Source organism: Lissotriton vulgaris, chromosome 2_1, assembly GCF_964263255.1.
Source record: "Lissotriton vulgaris chromosome 2_1, aLisVul1.2, whole genome shotgun sequence".
NCBI lineage: Eukaryota > Metazoa > Chordata > Amphibia > Caudata > Salamandridae > Lissotriton > Lissotriton vulgaris.
The window spans coordinates 674,661,169-674,683,367 of NC_141687.1; the positions used below are offsets into that span (position 1 = coordinate 674,661,169).

General features: G+C 45.2%; 1 protein-coding gene across 3 annotated transcripts in view; it reads left to right on the forward strand.

Moving 5' to 3' along the window:
* HIPK3 (homeodomain interacting protein kinase 3) overlaps positions 1–22,199 on the forward strand; it is a 565,819-nt gene that overhangs the window by 535,252 nt on the left and 8,368 nt on the right. For all 3 annotated transcript variants that reach the window (XM_086955870.1, XM_086955868.1, XM_086955869.1), the window contains exons 14-15: positions 6,015–6,250; positions 10,164–10,291. In XM_086955870.1, coding sequence (XP_086811996.1) covers positions 6,015–6,250; positions 10,164–10,291 — 364 coding nt within the window. The remainder of the gene's footprint in view (positions 1–6,014; positions 6,251–10,163; positions 10,292–22,199) is intronic.

Genomic DNA, 22,199 nt, shown 5'->3' on the forward strand with positions numbered 1-22,199 from the left:
CAGGCCCTCCCCCTGGTGGTTCAACACCTGGCAGGTTCCCTGAACGCCAGGGCGGATGAACTCAGCCGCCAGTGCATGATGGATCACGAATGGCGTCTGAACTCTGACTTGGCGCAAGATCTTTCAGCTGTGGGGAAAGCCTTGGTTAGTTCTATTTGCCACCGTAGAGAACGCGCAATGTAATCAGTTCTGTGCTTTGGAATTTCCAAGGCGGCACTCGCTCTGCAACGCTTTTCATCGCGAGTGGAGCTGCGGTCTGTTGTACGCCTTTCCGCCTATACTACTTCTGCCCAGAGTGCTGAAGATCAGGCGAGACCGGGCCCAAGTCATCCTTGTGACTCCGGACTGGGCGCGAAGATACTGGTATCCCGAGCTACTCAGCAGGTCAGTCGATACCCCGATTTGTCTGCCTCTTGAGTAGGACCTTGTGTCTCAGCAGCAGGGGATTGTCCTCCACCCGAACCTGTCCAGTCTCCACCTACATGCGTGGAGATTGAGTGGCGACAGTTGAGGCCATTTGACTTGCCTCCTGAAGTCTGTGATGTGATTCTGGCAGCCAGACGTCCCACCACAAAAACGGTATACGCCTGCAGGTGGAACAAATTTGTGGCATGGTGCACAGCAAAGGCTGTGGATCCACTCTCTGCCCCCCTTTCAGAGGTTCTCCTCTTACTTCTTTCTCTTGCCCAGCCTGGTTGTCTTCACCTCTGCCAGGAGAGTGAGTGAGCTCCAGGCTCTATTTTCGAAACCTCCTTTCCTCTCTGTCCATCCGGACAAAGTTGTTCTGAGGACTAGTCCTTCTTTCCTGTCCAAGGTAGTCACAGCCTTTCACATCGGGCAGTCCATCAGCTTGCCCACCTTCTTTCCGCCTCGGCATCCTTCTAAGGAGGAAGAGCGGCTCCACCGTCTTGACCCAAAACGGGGGCTCTCCTTCTATCTAGATCGCACATGCCAGTTCCGGGTGGACGACCAGCTCTTTGTTGGTTACGTGGGCGCTAAGAAGGGACGGGCGGTGCACAAGCGGACCATCTCTCGTGGGTATTCTTGTGCATCAAGGTTTGCTACTCCTTGGCGAAAAAGGAGCCTCCTGTTGGGCTGCGCGCCTATTCCACTCGGGCCACGGCGGCTACTACTGCCTGGGTCGGGGAGTCCCCTTGCAGGACATCTGTCAGGCAGCTACATGGGCCTCGCTGCACATGATTGCTAAGCACTACTACCTGGACTGCCAAGTCCGGAGAGATGGCTTTTTTGGCCGTTCTGTTCTCCAGGACTTTCTGGTGTGATCTTGGTTCGCAGACCCACCATCGAGGTTGGTATTGCTGGGGTATCTATTCTAAGGTAAGGAATCTTAACACTAACCGGTTTCTTTCAAATGCACAAGTTACTTACCTTCGGTAACGATATGTCTGTAAGAAATAGTAGTTAATGTTAGATTCCTTACCGCCCGATCCATCCTCCCCGTTCTGCAAACCGATGTCTAGGGTTAAGGTATCTCCCTTTGAGGGCCCTAGTTTCATGGCACCAGTGTTGGTTTCTATCATGGCTCTGCGTTCCTGGCACGGAAAGCTATGTACAGAGCTGATGTCAGCGCGCGAGGGCGGCGTCTAAGTACTCCGTCATTCCAGCAATCATGACGCCGGACGCGGAGCCGCAGACGACGCCTACCAACGCGCAAGGGTACTGCTCACGAAAACTTTCTGGATCCAGCCTGACGCCTGGGGATATTCTAAGGTAAGGAATCTAACACGTACTACTGTTTCTTACAGATATATCGTTACCGAAGGTAAGTAACTTGTGCATTAGGCAAATTGTTATGTGAACGCTTTTCTCCATTGGAAGCTAGTACTCTTTGATAAGATGAGGATTAGCAGAGAACTGGGAAACAAAGCAAAGAAGACAACTCGCAGTGTTAAGGATAATTTTCAGCTTTCCCAGAAGATATTTTGGAGATCCTGTGCCAGAGTACCGCCATGGTCCAGGCAGGAAGACTTGATAGCCTGGACAATAAAGCATTCAGAACAATGTTGAGGTATCTGTTGATTTGAAGGATGAAAGCTAGTGAATCATCAAATAAGATCCCAAGATTGTCAGCTTTGGAATTGTAACTGGTGAAAGGTAGGAGGCCACCAAAAAAGTGGTCAGATGACCGTTCAGCAGAAAATCTTCTGCCTTGTTAAATTTCAGTTTGAGCATATTGCCTATCATCCTGACTGCAATCATTATCATGCAGTGCTGAAGTTTGGTACTGTGGCAGTACTGGCGGTCTGCAATATATTTACTGAAGAAAAGCACAGTGAAAAATCGCTGAAATTCACCAATTATGGTTAACGGTACACTCCATAACTCGTACTGGCCAAATATTCTCTGTCGCTCACTTTGTGTGTGTACTGTTGGCAAATCAATGGTGTGAGCATGGCAGTAAGTGCAATTATTTATATAATTTGTTTCTTTCAGATGCACAAGTTACTTACCTTCAGTAACGATATATCTGTAAGAAAAATTAGTTGGTGTTAGATTCCTTACCTGCGAACCGATATCTAGGGTTAAGGACATCCCTTTCAGGGCACTAGTTTCATGGCACCAGTGTCTGTTTCTATCATGGTTCTGCGTTACTGGTGCGGAAAGCTATGTACAGAACTGACGTCCGCACGCGAGGACGGCGTCTAAGTACTCTGTCATCCCGGCGATCACGACGCCTACGATGGACACGGAGCCGCCGACGACTCCTAGCGACGCGCAGGGGTACTGCTGACAAACTTTAAGGATCCAGTCTGACGCCTGGGGATATTCTAAGGTAAGGAATCTAACATTAACTAATGTTCTTACAGATATATTGTTACCGAAGGAAAGTAACTTGTCCTTCTCTTCCACCTGCCTTATTACTGATGCGCTGTTCTGTCTAGCCTGTTGACGTCCATCTGTGATGAGTTTGGCCGCCCTCTTCACTGTGTGTGTTCCTGGTGGAGGGCGCTTTCCCTCGTTTCTGCTCTTCTCCTTGGAGTCTCTGGGTTGCTCTTCTTCCTTGGTACTCCCCTGCGTTGCCTGTACCTGGGGCTTTCGGGTGAGGTCCCTGGTACATTGACTGTTGGTCTTCTTTCGTATTGCCTGTACCTTGGACTACCGGTGAAGGTCCCTGGTACATTGGTTGATTGCCTCCTTTCGTATTGCCCTTCCTTCTCCTGCTTGGTGAGGGCGGGCCTGCCGCTTGTCGTTTTGACACATCCCCATGTGGGGCGGTTTCTCCACGACACTGAGGTTCTAGTCTGCTTGGGGGGGGTGGAACTGGGCTCTTTCCCCTGTCCCTGTGGTTCATCCCCTGTTGGGGAGGACTGGGTTATTTCCCTGTCCCAGCGATTGTCCCCTGTCTGCATCTTGGGTTCGCCTGAGCTGGGGAGGTCCTCTCGCAGACCCTCCTTCCTCTTGGCTATGGCATCTATTCTACGTTAAGGAATCTGCGGCTAGTAGTCTCGATCAGATGTACAAGTTACCTTCGGTAACGGTGTATCTGGTAGAGACGATTATAGCCGCAGATTCCTTCATGACGCGCCCTTCCTCCCCGTTCTGCGAGGCGCACTCTGGGTCTTCTGCACTCGACTGCCTCCTGGTAGTTGCCTTTTGCGAGTGTCTTTCTTACTCTTTCCTTCGGGGGATGCTCGCCTTGTTGTTGTTCCATTCTTGACTTTATAGGCATTTCTGCGCCCCTACACCCTGATCTCCAGTGTGGGGTTCGCTCGTGCTTCTTCTTTCCTTTGTTGCTTGCACTTCTGTCTTTGGCAATCCTTGGGGTTGAGATGCCTTGGCTGGTCTTGACTTTGGCTTTTAGGAGACTTTCTCCCTGCTGGTGTTGTCTGAGGTTGAATGGTAATTGCTCTCCGTTCTGACCTTGGTGTCCCTTTCTGTTCCAGGCGGTGGCTGCAGACTTCTTGGTCTGCTGTCTATTTTTCACATGCTTCTGCCCTGGGGAGGCTGTTGTATTTGTTTGCAGGATTGCTTTCCAGTAGCGGTGCCATATTCTTTCAATCCAGATCTTGGTGCCTCAGTACCTGGCTCTATTCTGGATGGTTCTGTTCCTCACCATTGTGTTTTTCCTTTCTGTTTAGCTTTTTCGCATACAGTTTTTGTTAGTGATGGCTCCGCGTTGTGGTGCGGAAAAGTTCTCTGAAGAAAACTGACGTAGGTGCGCCGGGGTGGGACTTATGTATTCTCGCTGACGACGTCAGGGCAGAGTCACGTGGTGCCAGCGCGCAGGGATGCTGTGGCAAAAAGTTTTCTGGATCCAGTCTCACGCCTGGGGATAATTCTACTTTAAGGAATCTGCAGCTAGAATAGTCTCTACCAGATCTGTTGTTACTGAAGGTAAGTAAGTCGTACTTCTTCACTGTCCGAGAAAATCATCATCTCTGCAAGTTGACAGTTTAACCGCCGGGAAAAGTGCTTTGGTCCGGTCAGCGCTATCATTACAGAAAACCATTACTAAATGTAAGGTAGTTTGTAATGCTGTACAGATGGCATTATATGAAAACTTTTAACTTGGAACCTATTTGTAGATCCACAATTTTAAAGTAAAATAATTGCTTTATTTTAGCTGCCTCCCACTTAAGCTCCTTCTCCGTCAAAATATGTGAATGGTAAAAAATGCATCCCTTGATTTTCTGTTTCAAAACGTCCCACTTTGAGATTTAAAAATGTATAGGAATTAAACATTTGGCAGCACTCGCCAACATATACAACACATGCAACGATGAAATTATGACATAATAAGGGTAATTCGATTAAACTTTTATACACAGCGTCATTTGTGTTAATTAAACAGCTTGCCATAAGGGTACGAACTGATCCTGCACTGGGACATATGAAAACTTCTGAGTTCAGTCAGACCTTTCTGACAACCGCGACATTAATCCAGTTTACCTACTGGATTTGCCAAGAGAGTCCTGGTAAAAATCCAGGACTGGCCTGACAAATCCGTGACACCTGGTCATGCCGCTTGTGATCTAACAGTCATGCAAGGGAAGCCCCTCCACCTGGAGTGCTTCTTGCCCATGGGTGCCTTCCTCCAATGCCCCTGCAGCTTTGTCCTGGCAGGGCCCCCTCCAACCATCTCAAACAGCTTAGAACACAACCCAATAACTGTAATGTCCTAATTGCCTATCGATTCACAGAGCTGGCCTCCTGCTGGGTTTGTATTATCCACAATCACTGTGTTAACGGTACAACTACTCATTTGATGACTACATGTACCAGAGTGCACAGGGGACATGTTACTTTCAAAACCTGTGAGCGTAACTGCCCGCTTCAGAGGGAGCTGGACTCCGCCTTAGTTCTGCCTTGGCTCTGCTGTGTGACACAAATAACACAAATTCTGTGAGATGATAAGTTTAACCATGTGTTCATCCACAGCGGCCTGAAGGTCAGGGCTGGGTTGCTGACCAATCGTCTGTCTTTACAGTAAATGCATGATGTAGCTGGAAAAGACTCTTGACAACAGATATATCTCCCTTTGCTTCCAGCAGCGGATTAACATTATTTATCTTGGGTGTGTTTTGAAGAGCAAAGCAGGAAGGATAATTTTTATTACACATTTGCTGTTGCATCCGCACATACACATCAGGCTGCACAATTTCCTTTTGGCAATATATTACTGTGGGACATGCTTGCCTCACTGGTGCTTCTGTACACCTTACACTCGGTACGGGAAGGCAATTGTAGTCTATGCATGGAACTTTCCCGTTCCAACATCGGCTAAAATAGCTTAGAAACTATGCCAAAGGCAATAACCCTGGCTAAATACTTCTAAGGACCCAAAGGCGAGACCTGTTGGCAATGCCAAGGCTTTTTTTATTTTATTTTTTGCCTTACACTTTTTGATATTCAATTTTGCAAGTACCTGTTAAAATATATTGCTCTGAGATTGAAAATTATTTATGAATTACCTATGAATTATAGGTGCACAGAATTTGCACATCTCTCGGTGTTATTCAACATAACCTATAATTAAGGATTTTGTATTCTAGCATGTCAGATGATGATCCTGAGAGTGGATGTGAAACGGTCGATGGCTCTCCAACATCAGATTCGTCAGGACATGACAGCCCATTTGAAGAAGGCAATTTTACTGGAGATACTAATCAAAATACAGAAACGCAAGCCTCAGATAACATAAAAACCAAACCAGCTATATGCACTGTGGTGGTACCCCCAATGACAATAGAAAATAACAGATTGAATTCCAATCCTCTCTCCAATTCAGGTAAGCATTTCTTCAAAGTATGGCATATTCTATGCTCTTCTGCATGCTTTATGCAAATGGCCATTTTTTTTAATACACACGTTTTCACTTGTAAATTAACATAATCCGACAGAAGTACAAAATGTATCTAATGGTATTTTATATACCATAAGTTTCCAAGATTGCATTATACATTGACCTACACTCTTTCAGTGCATGCTTGATGCACTTGTTTTATGTAAGGCTATTGTGTTTTTTAAAATTGTAATACTTTTTTACATGTTCATATTTATTTAGAGTCTAGGGTACTGTGTTAAATATTTGGTACCAATTTTGCTTTTCCTTCCTCTAGTTACCCATTACATTATTTTTCTAAAACACCATCAATTACCGCCACTTAGTTTCATTGTGTGAACAGTGTCTGTATTACATTTAGCACTCTTTCGGGGGAAGAGAAATGATATGTACAAGTGAAAGTCCTCACCCTGCCTTTTTATTTTTTATCCAGTGATTACATAACTTCAAAACAGACTCCAAAGCTTTGTCTAAAATCAAGATAATACTGGGGGGGACATAGTGTAGTTAACTGGCTCTTTATATAGTATACCACAAAGAGGTATACTGTTCAGAGTCCAGGTATCCCTTATAAGTGGGCGGCGGTATTCTAGCAATTCCAAGGTGCTTTCTTAGAGAGTAGTGTGGCCGAGCACCCTTGGGCTTATCAGAGACTAGTGTTGGACATCTGCAGTACTTACACAGTCAATAAAGGGTAAGAATGGCTCAATAAGGAGATCCACACCAATTTACAATAACGTGTGTATATGTGTATATATATATATATATATATATATATAAATACATTCCAAGTCAAAACGTTGCAACGCTCTGGTCGCTGGCTCCAAGAGGATATTGAAATAGGTGTGTGTGTGTGTGTGTGTGTGTGTGTGTATATATATATATATATATATCAACACACATGGCGGCAAAGAAGGAGGTTCAGACCCCCCAGGACGTCAGGCAAGTTGCAAGTTAATTTTTTATTTATTTTCAACCGCACAACACGACTCTTTTTGAGCAGAATGCCCTTGTTTTTTATATATATATCAATGTCTAAGAAGCTACTTTTTATATTTCTAACGAACCCACAGGCATAGCAGCAAAAGGCATGTGAGAAAGTCGCTGGACTCGAAACGCGTCTGCCGCTAAATCTTTTGAATAAAGAGACCTGTTCAAGTGAAGGTGTGGGCCGTGCAGCGTTTTTTGTAGAGCTTGTTCTTGGTGGATAGATATATATAGATATATAGATAGATAGATAGATATATATATTCATTCCAAATTCCTCAGCAATACCCAGCCGTCTTAGAAGAATACAGTTCTCAGCACAGGTTTATTACAAGAGCGTTTCGGCAGCAACTCCCTTCGTCAGTGACGAAGGGCGTTTCTCCCGAAACGCGTTTGTTCTTGTAATAAACCTGTGCTGAGAACTGAAACCCCGAGAGTGCTCTATTCTTCTAACCCGGGTGGGTACTGCTGAGGAATTTGGAGCAGACATTGTTATTGCGGGGCACCGCCACGGAAACAGCACCTGCTGCTTGAGTGACTCGTGTTGCTGGTGTTCAGGAGCGTGGATATGTATATATATATCATACAAGTTCTTTACAGTGACTTAAGAGACCAATCTCCTGGACCTAAGTTGAGAGTGGGGCAAGGTCCAAGCCAGCACCAACTGGTCAAGTGTGGTGGCACTGGGGCAAAAAGGTGCAATTCAGTGTTGTTGAAGTCCGTGGGGATCTTTTTGGTAACAAAGAAACTGCAGGTTGGTAGTGGTTGTGGCTCCTCTCAGCTTATACCGATTTCCATCTGGGCAGTCCTAGATTCTATGCATCTGACCTAGCGCCAAGACGCCTCAGGGCATTCATGCGCTTTACAAATTTTTCAATCAAATCAAAGTGTGGGATGCCAGTCGGGCTGAACCAACCAGGGGGCTCAAGTCTCAGTGTTCATGACGTTGGTACTCTTTGTCTCTGGACTCTGCGGGCCGGTGCTGCAATGTCCTGAGGTGTCTGGTTTCTGTCACTAGAGATACTCACAGAAGAGGTTGCAGGCGGTGTCAGGAAGTCCACAGCTGGGAAACCAAAGGTGGGTTTCGAGTCTGGAGGGTCTGGGGACCATACTGGCACAATTGGCGCACTTCCACTTGGGCCAGGGCCACGGGTGTAGTGGTGTTTTTCGGTGTAGTATTTTGGGCGGTCTGGAGTCCTCGAGCTCTTTTGGTGGCCTGCTGGTTGCAGGGGAGCAGCTTCACTACTCCATGGGAGTTCTTGGGTCTTAGTTGAAGTCTGGAAGTCCTCCCAGGATTTTGGAGGCACAGGCATCAGCAGGACAACTCTTCTTTGGCGTAATTGTCGAGGACAGCAGACAGACCAGCAGGGTTGGCACCAAGTCAGTTGCTGGTCTTCTGTTATTGGTTCTTGCGACTCGGCCGTCTTCTTTCAAGTTGGCAGGATCTGATTTCCTGCTGCCAGGGGATAAATATTAAATACTAAATTTAGCAGTATTAGGGAAGTGTAAGGTAATATCCAATGGGCTACTCACCCTTGGGATCCCTACGACCCCTATTTGACTGCTTTCTGTGGGTTGTGGGCATAACACTGTCCAAGAATACTTAATTATGCCACCATAAATTTGAAAAACTCTGAAATGTTGTGGCCACATCAGGTAGCCTGCCTTCGGGTGGAACTAGCCTGAGGAGAACCCGCCTCTAGGTCTACTAATTTTCTTATCTATCCAGATGCCAAATGATCCCTGGTCAGGTGGGACGACTTTCCTCTGAGGAAAGCTAGATTTGATTCTAAGGCAGCAGGCTCTTTGAAGCTCCCTGCCTTGGAATGCAAATTTACAGGTCATCCTGCTGGAAGGTGCTGTAAAATACACATCTGCCGAAGCAGGCTTAGTTCCTGAACTCCTGAGAGTGTTGGCCCTCACCACTAGGGTCAGGAACTTGTCTGTGGTGGCAGGCTAGTCCGGACCAGTCAGCCAGTGGTTGGTAGATTTTCAGGGGGCATCTCAAAAGGTGCAATTTGGGCATATGTATTAAATCCATCACTGGAATCGGTGTGGGTTCATTAATATAAGATGTTTGATATCAGACATCTTTGGTTTCAGTGAGACCATCATGTAGCTGGGGAGCTCGTTTTCACCAGTGTGCAGCACATGTACTTAAATGGCTTCCCTCGTCACTAGTACGGACGTGCATGCAGTGTCTGTAGGCATGGCACACAGGGGTGTGTACCATGTTGTGTTTTTGATTTTGTCTGCACCATGGCATGCATCCTGCAATGGTAGTCTGCATGAGTTAGGTGAGGGATTCCTTAGTGTTGCATCAAAACATGCTGCAGCCTTTAGGGACCCTATTTGGTACCCATGCCCTAGATTCCTGGGGTACCATGTACTAGGGGCTTACAAGTGTGCCGAAGGTATTGCCTATTGGGGAAACATGCTTACAGTTTTGGGAAGGATCTAACACTAGGGGCCTGGATAACAGGAACCCAGTGCACTTCCAGACAAAATTGCATTGAATACCAGGCAAAAGTGGGGGTGACCATGTCAAAAAGGGGCTCTTCCCTACTCAAAGTGGCCTGAATTTCTAGCAAGAACAGTGCAGAATTGCTTAGTCACATGGGTATCTGTAACTTCCCTTGTGCATGCAAGTTTAAAAAATATATATGGAAAACCACAAGCCGCAGTCTATGTAGTTATACTTTAATTTAAATGTGATGCCCCGATATGCCATGTGGAACTTTTGCCTTTCAAATGTGGGATCTTCCAAAAGCTGGATTTTGTGTTCCCATGCTCTGTGCATTTGCTTCTCTAAGACAGGTCTGTTGTTGAATCTGAACCAGCATCTGTTTGTTTTTTTTTAAAACTATTTCAGAACCCGTATTCCAGCCACTGATAAAATTCAGGTCTGCCCCTGGAAGAATCAACCATCCACCAACTATGGGTCATCGACAGCATAAATTGGCATCTGCATTCCAACAGCAGCATTTGAACTTCAGCCAGGTATTTCTTAATACTCAGTTTGTGTTATTCAACTTGAATAGGCTTCAGTGAATGGTTTTATTAGATCTATCTTCTTTGATGATTGGTTTCCGGTATACTTTTGTACATTTCTGATTTAATTGACAGCAGCCTGATCAAGCCTTAGATATTTTGTTTTTTAAATAAATGTATTAAGATTTTACGTGTAACTTTCATGAAGAATATCCATTACAGCAAGGAGTGCCAGTATCAAATAAGAAAGTTGGTCAGTCATATATTAGTCAGCATATTTGTACTTCAACCACACGGTCTGTAGAAAAATGGCATTTCTGTTGCAGTGCCTTCCACTTTTCGCCTGGTATCTAATGCAACTTTAGGCGTGTACTGGATCACTGATATCCAGGCCCCACTACCTGTGTTCTTTTTCCTAAACTGTACCATTGTGTCCACAATTGGCACACCTCTGGCTCACCTTGTAAAAGGTACCCCCTTATACCAAGGGCATTGTAACCAGAGAGGGTCTCTAAGGGCTGCCCCATGTATTATGCCACCCTAATAGATCCTTCACCTAACACATACACACTACCGTTGCAGACTGTGTGTTTAAATGCAGCTAAAACTGAAGTTAACATGGTACACATCACTGTGTGCCATGTCTACCACTGCCTGTAGCAGAGGTAAGTCATTCCTCTAGCAGGCCTCACAGCTCTAAGAATGGGTGCACTATACCACAGATGAGGGCATAGCTGCACAAGCAATATGCTCCTACAGTGCCTAAGTCCATTCTTAGACATTATTAGTGCAGTGAAGCCATATTGAGTTCATGAACTGGGAGTTTGTCATTACGAGCTCCACAGCTCCATGATTGCTTTACTGAATGCTAAGCAATTTGGTATCAACGTTTTCATCACAATAATCCCATACTGATGCCAGTATTGGATTTATTGCAAAATGTGCTCAGAGGGCTTCTTAGAGATGTTCCCAGAAAAAAAACAATCTACTAGTGTGCAGCCGACTGGTCTGCACCTGCCTGTCACACTCAGACATGTTTCTGACCCCCTGAGGTGAGAGCCCTTGTGCTCTTGTGGGTCAGGAAAAAACCCCCAAAGAACGATCAGCATTCAGGGCTGTAAGCCTCAAAGGCTTCCTGCCCTCTGTAATGCTAGCCAGGGCCTCTCCAGCCAGTGGAAATGCCCGCCCCCCTGACCAAGCCCTGAATGCGCCAATTCCTCAAAACAGCTCTCCTCCAATTCACCTTCTTCAACATCAGATTGTGAATCCATGTACCTCTGCTCTTCCAAAAGGCGTTGAGCTTCCCTTCTGGATCTCTCCTTTACACGCCTCGCAGCCGGATCCACCTGCGGCTCCGAAGAATGCCCTCGAGGACGATCTAGAGCAGGCGACGCTGGAATCGGCGACTTCGGCAGAGCCGGGAACTGCCAATGCGGCGTCGGAGCCGGCATGTAAGGCATAAAAGGAGCCGGAGGATAGGAGTGAGGAACTCGCAGGCTGTAAGCGAAAGGACCCATGTATGTATGTATGTATGTATTGGCATTTATATAGCGGAGCCATCACCTCTCTTCATCGAAGACTTCGCTATCATTGGGTAAGTGAAGCCCAAGTAGAAGGCGAAGAAGCGTTCTCTCTCTTCGCCTTCTCCCCTTTTATTGTGCGATGCAGCACCCGGAGCGTCATCGCTCCCCAGCTCCGCCTTCAGAGCTTGCTTCTGGGACGACTCAGCGCTTGCCTCCCTTTCCAGGAGCCGGAGCGTCCCCTGCCTGTAGTGCTTGGCAGTAAAACTTGGATGTCGTTCTGCCAAGCAGCAATCCGTAGGTACGCACACCACTCACGGAGACACATATCGCACATACATCCCAAGTTGCCCTTGGAAACCTCGTTGTACATCATACCATGCTGATCTCAAAAATAAAATGTGATGACCAGCACGGATGACTAATGAAATAAGCTTGAGACCTTGGATGCCAGGAGCCTCCCTACATCCTTTGGCTCCAGAGACTGCCTCCTGTAGAACCCACGCCACCTTGAAACTCTGGTTGTTACATAGAGAAGGTCAAAGCTCTACCCAAGGGTGTCAACTCAAACCAATCATCGATTCTTTGAGGTCCCATCCATGCCAAAAGCTCCAGCAACAGTGGGATCAGAGGCGTTTATGGCTCCAGTCTTGAGACATTCTATGAGGCAATTTATTCCAGACAGAAGCATATTTTAATTTACCATGTCACCCAAAAGATCTCTTTAAAGTGAAGCCATCAGAGACTCTCTCTTAAGGGAGAGTCCTCCTCAGAGGCCAGTTCAGAACCATCACTGAAAAACACAAAGGCAGGGGCACCCTTCCCCTTATGTGCCACCTACACTACTCTACTCTCCCCACCTCTGCCACCAACTTCACCGCCACCATGCTTATGTACCCATCCCCCCCTCGTCTTCACTTGTCACCTGAGTCCCCATGTACCTTTCCATACCTGGGCAGCTCTGGCCACTAAGGACCGCTGGAATGATTGTAACTTCAACCCACCAGACAATCCAGACTTGGACCATTATAGCAATGCCAAGTCTACCTTGAGGTCCTAAAGAGGACCACAGCTTTCCACAAGGTTACCATGTATGTTATACAGAAGGAAAAGTATCTCCTTGTGGAAACATTCACCATATATAAGCAGACTGCTATTCCTTCCTATGTTCAATGGTATGCTTGCATCTGCCCCCATATAACGCATAGCAGCCAGTCTTAGGTCACCATGGATCAAGAAAAAATATAAACCCTCACCTTGTGTCCCCCTATACATCAGAAGCCAAATTCTTCTGGACTCCTTTGTGGTCCACATTGCATCTAAGTGGGACCCACCCTAAGCCATACGCAACATCATTGTACCCAATAAAGCAAGAAAATTGAGGGCAAAAGAGTAGCAGTAGGTGCTGTAACCCACTGGCTCCTATCCAGTTTCTTTCAGCGCCTCTGTAAATATGATAGGACCCAGTGGGTGGAGATGCAAGAATTAGGGAAACTCCCCCCTCACTTCCTGTACTCCTCTGGGGGGGGGTGTAATAGTGTCAGAGGCAAAGCTATTTAAAAAACTAACATTCTTTGTGTTATCAATGCCAAGAATACAGCCTCCAGAGGCATGAACACCAGTGTTGTCCTCGGATGACACACATGGCTTTATATCTCTGGTTTCAAATCAAAGGTCCAGCAGCATGTCCTCAACCTCATGTGCGGTGGAGCTCTATTTGGCCCATAAGTTGACAAGATGCTTGAGAAAATATAAAAGGACATGGTCATGCAAACTACATGGGTGCTCTTCAAATTCCAACTGGTAGAAGTTTATTTTCTAGACTGCAACCTAGGGTGAAGAGGGCTTGCCTCCTTCCCTTTCGGCCACTGTTCTACCAGTGACCGCAGCAGACCTTCCATTAGCAGCGGTAAGGGTCTATACCAGGAGTGCATATGGGGGTAACAACGGAGGTGAGGGCAGAGGTGGTTCCTGTTGAGGAGTTTCTATCTCCAAACTGTGATTTGCCCTGCCTCCACCGAACCCAACACATAGGCTGTCTTGAGGGGCTTGTGAGTGGAGGAGGGAGGGGTTAGAGGGGAAGAATGTTGATTCTCATAGGTTTACTGAATAAAGAATCGTGTTTTTATTAAAGACAAGGAGGCTAGCATGCATAAAACAGTTAATTCACCACTTCAAGCATCAGCCTTAAAAGGTCCAACTGTAGAACACAACTACATAACAACTTAACAGAACACTCAAGTCTATAAAGGTCCCTCAAGGTGCTATGTTCTTACTCTTTTGTTTGTTCTCTTGACTTATCCTCGTCCTCTTTTTCCTCGCTAGTCTAACCTGTCACTGATCTGTAAGAAACAACCGCTACACATATATCCTTCTCAAAATATTAAGTAACATCCATATCAATACAGTTCATCCATTTCTAAATAAGTTATTTTTATGAATCTTCCCCCAGTTAGTTACCTGGATGGAGGCTAGCGTCCTTGTGATAAAATAATCGTTCTTTATTCAGTAAACCTATAGGAATCGACATTTTATGCCAAGACAGCAGGCTAGCATTATACATGTTCAAAGCTTCTCAATGCGCAGCGTGAAACATGATCAAATGGTCTAAAATAGAACCTCCTAAATGTATCTGCATTAGACCAATCTGCTTTCATAATCTCATCCAACTTTTCCTCACAAAGATCTTACAAGCTATGGCAACACTCACAGAGTGTGTTGAATTTTGACAAATCAATACCCACTTCGCCCATAGCGGACCTCACCCATCTTGCAGTGGTAGCATTTGTCACAGCCTGATAAGGTTAAACATATGTTAATAACTGGTCCAACGCAGCACTCATTTTCTCCAAAATACGAGACTCTTATTCCTTCTCACATCTCACCACACAACTTTGGCAAATCATCCAAACTTGGATAAAAGATAGACTTAAACATAGTTTTTGTCCTTTTCAAAATGTTAAACACTCCCATTGTTTGGTAATACCTGCTTGTTCTTTCCAAAGCTCCTACATCTGATACCCTACTGAAAGCTATTACACACAAGGTTGCTACCTTCCAAGACAACTCTTTTGTTTCTAAGTATTTATTACTAAGCCAATTCTGACAGCGTCACTACTAAATGTACATCCCACAGAGTCTCATATCTGGGTTTAGGACTTCTCTTCAAACTAATTTGTTTTATCACTCTACAGTTTAAGGGGGCTTTGCCCACTGAAACTTCATTAATTAAATAGTGTCCCACAGTAGCTATAGAGCAGTAGCAATTAACTGTCCCGTTAGCCAATCCTTTATCAAATAAGTCTGCATAAAAATTAGCTACTTCCACCTCATCCGCCTCCATGGGATCCAAGTCCCTCTCCAAGCTCCAACAAAGCCATACTCTCCATGCTCCTCTATATTTTTTCTTTGTACCTGGAGCCCAGGATTCATCAAGTAGAGCTGAAACTGATTCGGAAAGTTTTGTGTTTCTTCCTCAATCCCTGATATGTTCCAAACAAGAAAGTTGAGCAAACCCAAAAGCGCTAACTGATGCTGGTTCCCGTCTATCCCTCTTAACAAACTCTTCCGGCACTCTATTAAATAGGGTCATTGTCATCTTGAAACCGTGGCAAACAGAGCCTGCGTCTTCCAAAAAGCATCACTAAAACTATCCAACACCTCTGCCTCCTTAAAGCACAACTCGCTAAATCTTCAAGAAATCAAGTGAGCATACGCTCTCATTCCCTACCAATCCGGCGAACACCCATTACACCGATGAGAGAACATCGCGGGCGCATTACAACGCACATTTTACATTGTGGGAACTTTACAAGGCATGCTTTTAAATCGCGCATGCTCTAAATCGCAGGTTTCCACATTGCAGGGATTTTCCATTGCGCATGCTGTTACATCGCGGTTTGTTGATGGACAGTGTTATTGTGATGCACATTTATTTTATTAATGGATACAACAGTGTTATTGTGATACGCATTTATTTTATTAACGAATATACGCACATCGCTGAACAGCACTTTTTGAGGAAGCACACGTCTTCCTAATCAAAACAATATCATATGGGCGGAGCCAAAGCCCTTCTGCAGTAATGCACACAATTGTCTTGGGACCTGTGGAGACAGACCATAAAAAGACTGTGCCAATTCTCATTGGGATGCAAATGCACTGTCTTTGACGGGTATCACCACACCGTGGGCTAGCTTGGTTGACAGAGAACTGTATTTATTGCGATCCTTTGTTGGGCTTGTTTCGATGTTGTGTGTAAGTGATGTTAGGGAAGGATGCTTTTATGTTACGCGTTGGATATAAAAGCACAAGCTACAACTGTAATTAGCTGCTGGTTCGAATCTCCTCTGCAGCTCCTGTGCTATGTTTCATGGTTTCTATTTTGCTAGAAGCAGAAGGAAGGGGCCAGTATCAACCGTGGTGGTGTGCTGTAAGTGGCCCTGTTGGGGCCGAGGCTGCTGGGCTAAATCATAAAGGCGGCTTCTCATCACCAACAGGGCCGGTCCTAGCCATGGGCGGTATGGGCAGCTGCCCAGGGCTCGCGCTCAGGGGGGCCCCGCCGCAGTTGCGGGCAGCGGGAATAAATAAATTATAATCATGGGAAAAGCGCTGCGCAGTGCGCACAGCACTCTCGTCGCGCTCGCGCAAGGGGTCGGGCCGCAGGCAGTAAAAGTAAGGCAGGAAAGGAGGCCGGGAACTAAACACTGTCTGCGTAAGCTCTGCACGCAACGTGACGCACGCACCCCACCACCTAGCTTGGTGGTGGTGCCTTAGTGGTGGTGACGTGACGCCGGTCTTGCTCATGATGCGGGTGACAGTGGGTCCCAGGGCCGTCAATCTGGTAGCGCGTGAAAGTGCTACCAATGACGGCCCTGGACATGATTTTATGGCCAGCCCCCGCTCAGTGTGACGCACTCAGCATGCGCACACGCCATTCGTGAGCAGTCAGTCACTACTCGGATCGGGCCGCGTGGGCAGGGCTGCAGGCAGGAGTCGGTCAGGCCCCGGCCTCCTCGTTGAGTCGTCATTGAGCAGTTAAGGTAAGAGACCTGCTTCATATTTATATTATAATACTTAGAATGTTTCAGACATACAATTCAAGATGCTTAGTCACCTTTGGCACAACATTAGCAGGAACCTGGAGACATTAAGTGCAAAAATGCATTTAGGTGCAAAAAACAGAGTTAGGAGACTAGTCACCTTTGGTACTTCATCAACTAGAATGTGGGGACACTTTAAGGTACAAAAACATATACAGGAGTAAAAAATCAATACAGGTCCTCAGACATATGTGCATGCAAAATTAGCAGAATCGTGCTGTAATATTTAGGGGGAAAGCACAATTAGGAGCAAAAATCACTTCTAGGAACAGAAGCACGTTTAGACACAAAAGATGCAGAAGTGTGGTATCCAATTTAGGTGCAAATGAAAATCATGCACAGTCCCGATCAGTCCAAAACCACCAAGATGTGAATGACACTGTCTTAAAAAAAGGTCCAAAGCAACCAATATCCGAAGAAGGCTGAACCAAAAGCCCTCTCTGTGTCATTTGTCACAAACAAAAGGGTTTCGCGGTGTCTCACCTAAAAGACGTTTGGAGGAGCTGTTCTTCCCTGACATGGGAGGACTCTGACACCAACATGAACCCACCTGCTTCTTACATCAGTGTGCCCTTATAGTACATTTCCATAGGCCACTACTTTACATAACTCTTTGCCCTCTGGTTCGTATCATTGTAGGCCCTCCTTAGCCAAATAGCCTTTTATCCCTCAAATGTACATTATCCTGCTTCCCAGATGCACAGCAGCGAGTGTCCTATGGAGGCGTATCAATTAGTGGTGGCCTGAGTTGCATCACTCAGTACCACCCTGAGGCACATCACCCTGAGCCTTCAGCTGTATAGTGTTATGTGTGACTGTTGGGGTGTGTGCATTAGTGAATGTGTGTCTTTAGGCTCTTGAGAAAAGTTCTGTGTGTGTGTGTTTTGGTGTGTCTGTGCATATGTGTGTGCTTTATGTGTGCATGTGCCAATAACTGCATGCTTTATGTGTGCTTGTGCCAATATTTTTCATGTTTTATGTGTGCATGTGCCAATATTTGCGTGCTTTATGTGTGCATGTTCCAATATGCAAGTCTACTTGGTTTGTCAATTCTTAGTTTCTTTATCATGATAATTAAAATGTTTGAGGTTTTTTTTTGATAGACATATGTATTCTGGTGCCAGAGCCTCCCGGGGAACTCATGTGCCCTTTCAAAAGTGGAAAACAGACTCTCACAATCTGTTGGTCCATGGGCTTAAATGCAGGGATCAGTGTACGTTTATGTGCTGGTAATCTTTGGAAAAGTGCATGACTTGGGCAGGGATATACAGATTCTATCCAGTTCTTTACTGGCAAAAGGACCATTTATTTTCCAATGCTAGCTACTTGGCACAGTAATTGCTAGCTGTTTGGCACAGTGATTTATATGCAATAGCACACGCGGGTTGCATTTCATGACGCAAAGCGTTTTATAAAGCTCGCACCTGAGCTATACTGTACTGAAATGTTGCTTTGTGAAGCATGTATGCTGAGAGCCGAGAGTATAGTTAATTGAGTGGTAGTTGGTGATTTGCCGTACATTCTCACCAATTAATTTGCGAAGTCACTTTCTGTGATGTCACATAGAGGGTCCTCACATCTTCCCTTTCGCCCAGGGCCTCAGAAGGCCTAGGACCGGCACTGATCACCAACACAGAGGGGCAGCGCGGTGCGGAGGCGGCAGACACCACAAAAACTAGGGTAATCGAGAAGGCTCAGCAATTCATATCCGAAGAACTTGCATAAGGCAGAGATACTTCTGAATGCATAAAATGATGCCAAAGTGGGCGAGTGGAAGTTGGTGACGTGAGCTGTAGCCATGAGCCTTTTTAAAGGCAAGCAGGCCAACATCTGCATAATCGCCAAGAGGACAGGCAACTGGTGAACACTGCACCAAAAATACCACATAACAATCAGTGCTCGATCCAGTCCCCTAACAAAGATGAAAGGGTCAGCGATCAGCAACGCCTCGATTATCACGGATTGTTCGTGGCAAATTCGATATTTGGACCAGTTGAAACCTGTACAAGGAAACAAATGACGTAAGCAATTGCAGCACACAGGCAGACATCAGAGTCAATAAAAACGATGGCTTGGTAACTTGCTCAGAATACATAGGTCTGCCTGCAGAATGATTTCGTTAAAAAAATAAGCATATGTGGTATTTTACGTTCAGTACTTGGTTTAAAGTGATGCACTTTATTCCAAGTTTAGCATCCCAACGAGATCATTATAAGCAACAGAAGTGAAGGGGCAGTGGCGTTCCTGATTTTCGTATTTGTGGGACATAAAAGAGGAAACACTGTTATAATATAACACTGCACACATTGGTGTTATCACTCCCCAGCCTAATAAAACAAGTGCACGCGTGCTCCAGTGCTAAGCAGTTGGAGTACTTCATTCGGACACCAACCCAGGAGACAGTGCTGGTACAGCAGTTTTCTACCCAGATTGCATCCTTGGACAGTGCTGCCATCTAATGGAGGCTTATGAAATATTTTAATTTTGCTAATAAGTATCAATGCCGTTTTCAGTTCACAATTGTCTTGTCCCACGTAGAAATAAAACAAGACAAGCCCGGCTACCTGCCGCCCTACATTTCAAAATCAGAACTGTGGTAGGACGGACAACGCACAAAGAACGGGTTTACAGACTTTATGCGTTGTATTGACTTGCGATTTTCCAGTGTGCGATGTCGTGAACTTGCCCATAGGAATCACTGTATGTGCGTTGCACCGCCGTGAGTTGTGAACATTACTGGTGTAACTGTGTTTGCGATGTATTGCACATGTGGTAAAAGCATGCGTTGCAATTGTGTGCGATGTATGAACATACATCCCCCAATCCGACATTAATGCATCCAGTGTCATAGCCCTGGATTTGGTTAACTGATTGGTCAATCTGGATGCGAACAGGTCTACCTACAGAGGACCCAGAAAGTCCTTGATACTCTTGAAGACAGAAATGTCCAACTTCCAATCGCTGAAGTCTGTCCGGTTACTTTAATACCAGCCTGCCATCTCATTGGACATCCCTGGGAAATACTCTGCTCTCAAACCAATCTTGGCTCTAGGCAGAATCCCACATTTCTAAGGCTAACTCTGTAAACTTCTTTGGCCTGCACCCTCCTAGCTTGTTGCTGTCTCACATAAGTTGTGTTTTACATATTAAATAAGACAGAGGACCCTTTAAGCTGTTTGAAGCTGCGCAGAGCAAAAATCCCCGCCTCCTCCTCCAGACAATTGATATGATCCTTCCTCTCTAAGGTTCCAAGATTCACCTGTTGTTCTGAGCAAGTCGCTCCTCAACCAGATAAACAGGCATCTGTTTCAAATACAAAATCTGGTTGAACTTAGATAATTGCATGTCCATTTCATGCTTCCAAATTCTTCATTCACCAACGTAACTCGATCTTTGTCTCCATAGACAGTACCACAGTGTCCCTATACCATATCCCTTGTGCCAAGGCAGTTATCGCCAACCTTTGCAAGAGCCATGTAATGCAACGGACCTGGAAAAATTGCATGAATTGAAGATGACAGAAGCCCTATTACACGTGCCAAATCTCTTAAAACTTTCTGTATCTCTTCTCTTATTTTCTTTATCTTACTCTGTGATAGCTGCAATTAACTCTAAAACGTGTCTACCACAAAACCTAGAAACTCCATGGTCTGACCAACTTCTCTGCATTGACTATGAACCTGAGAGATTCCAAAAGGCCCGTTACCAATCTCAGATGGTCCTTCAATTCTTCCTTGCTCTGATTCATTATTAATATATTATCAAGATATAGGATGAGTCTTACACCTCTTTTTCTCAAGTAACCGACCACCGGCCTCAACACCTTCACGAAACACCATGGGTACGATGAAAGGCAGAATGGTAAACATTTAAACTGGTACAGTTTACTTTTCCATATGAACTGCAATAGTTTCTGACTCTCTAAATTAATAGTATTGTAAAATATGCGTCCTTGAGATCCAACTTGATCAACTTATCCCCTCTAGCACCATATCTCTTAATAGATAGATACCATCCTTTTTGAAATGATGATAATAAACTGATTTAACATCCTTAGATTTTTGACCAGTCTCCACCCTTAGTACGATATTTCTTGTAGGGAAAAAAGACCAACAAAACCTCTCATGTTGTTGTCCACTTTCACTATAGCATTCTTTTCTCTCATCTGATTCACCTCTCTGTATACCTCCTCTTCTCACTCCTTGTGAAAACACAATTCTCTTGGCTCTTTTGCCTGAATGGGCTTCTTCTCCAGTTCGATAAAGTATCCTTTTACTACAGAAAAAAACCCTGGGTCGTCTGTTAATTTTTCTCACTCTTCAAGGAATAATTTCAACCTTCCTCCAACCCCTCCTTGAGTAGAACCAATATATGTCCTCATACTCCCCATGATTTGATGTTGAGCCTTGAAATTTGGCTCTAGAAGATCTATTTATTGGTTCTCTACCTTTCTGGGAATAGAAACCGGAAGGCTGCCTGTAATAACTGCCTCCTTGATGGCAGCACCTTCTGCTCCGGAATAATGGGACATTAAAAATCCTCAGCTGTGAGATTGCTCTGCTCTCCCATAAAAACTGTTCCCAGAGAACACTCCTCTCATTGCTGATTACGCTTTGTCCAGATTGTGAAGGTCTGGATGTATTTCCGGATATTCTTCACCATCCATTCTCTGAAAAGGAGACCTTTTGCCATCGTCCGATGCGGTTTGACACTGAAATCCGGCAGTTTGGGACTTAGCTTCATCAGGGTGGTATTTTGCCTTTCAGCCAATAGTCCCACATTGGAATTGCACATGAAACAAAATTGCCCTATGGCACCAGCCGCACAGAAGATATATATTATAATCTGTCCCCCTTATATAGGCTTCTTCAATCTGATCAAAAATTCTCGCCACTTGTTCAAGGATGTCCAGAACCTTCTCTTGCCAAGATTCAATGATTTTTCCAAACCTTTCCTAGGGTCTTTGTCTAACTTAAATATGTTATTAATGTTGGGGGTCATAGTTACTTTTTTATCAATATGAGAATCGAGAAGGAAATATTTTGTCAAGCGCATAGAGAGCAGAGAACTCTGGAAAGGGAATTTTTAAGATTGTTAGATCTTTCACCAATCCATCAGTGCTGGAGGTAATTATACAGCCGCCCTTCCTGTGCATGAATGTAGCTGACTTCTATGAGGGAAAATTTCAGAAAGTGTATTCCTTGTTCCCAGATGGGGTTAGGGCGGTGGAGCACACATTTCAATGGCACCTTCTCTGATTTTCTACCTCTATCACTGCAGGATTCACTGGCCGAA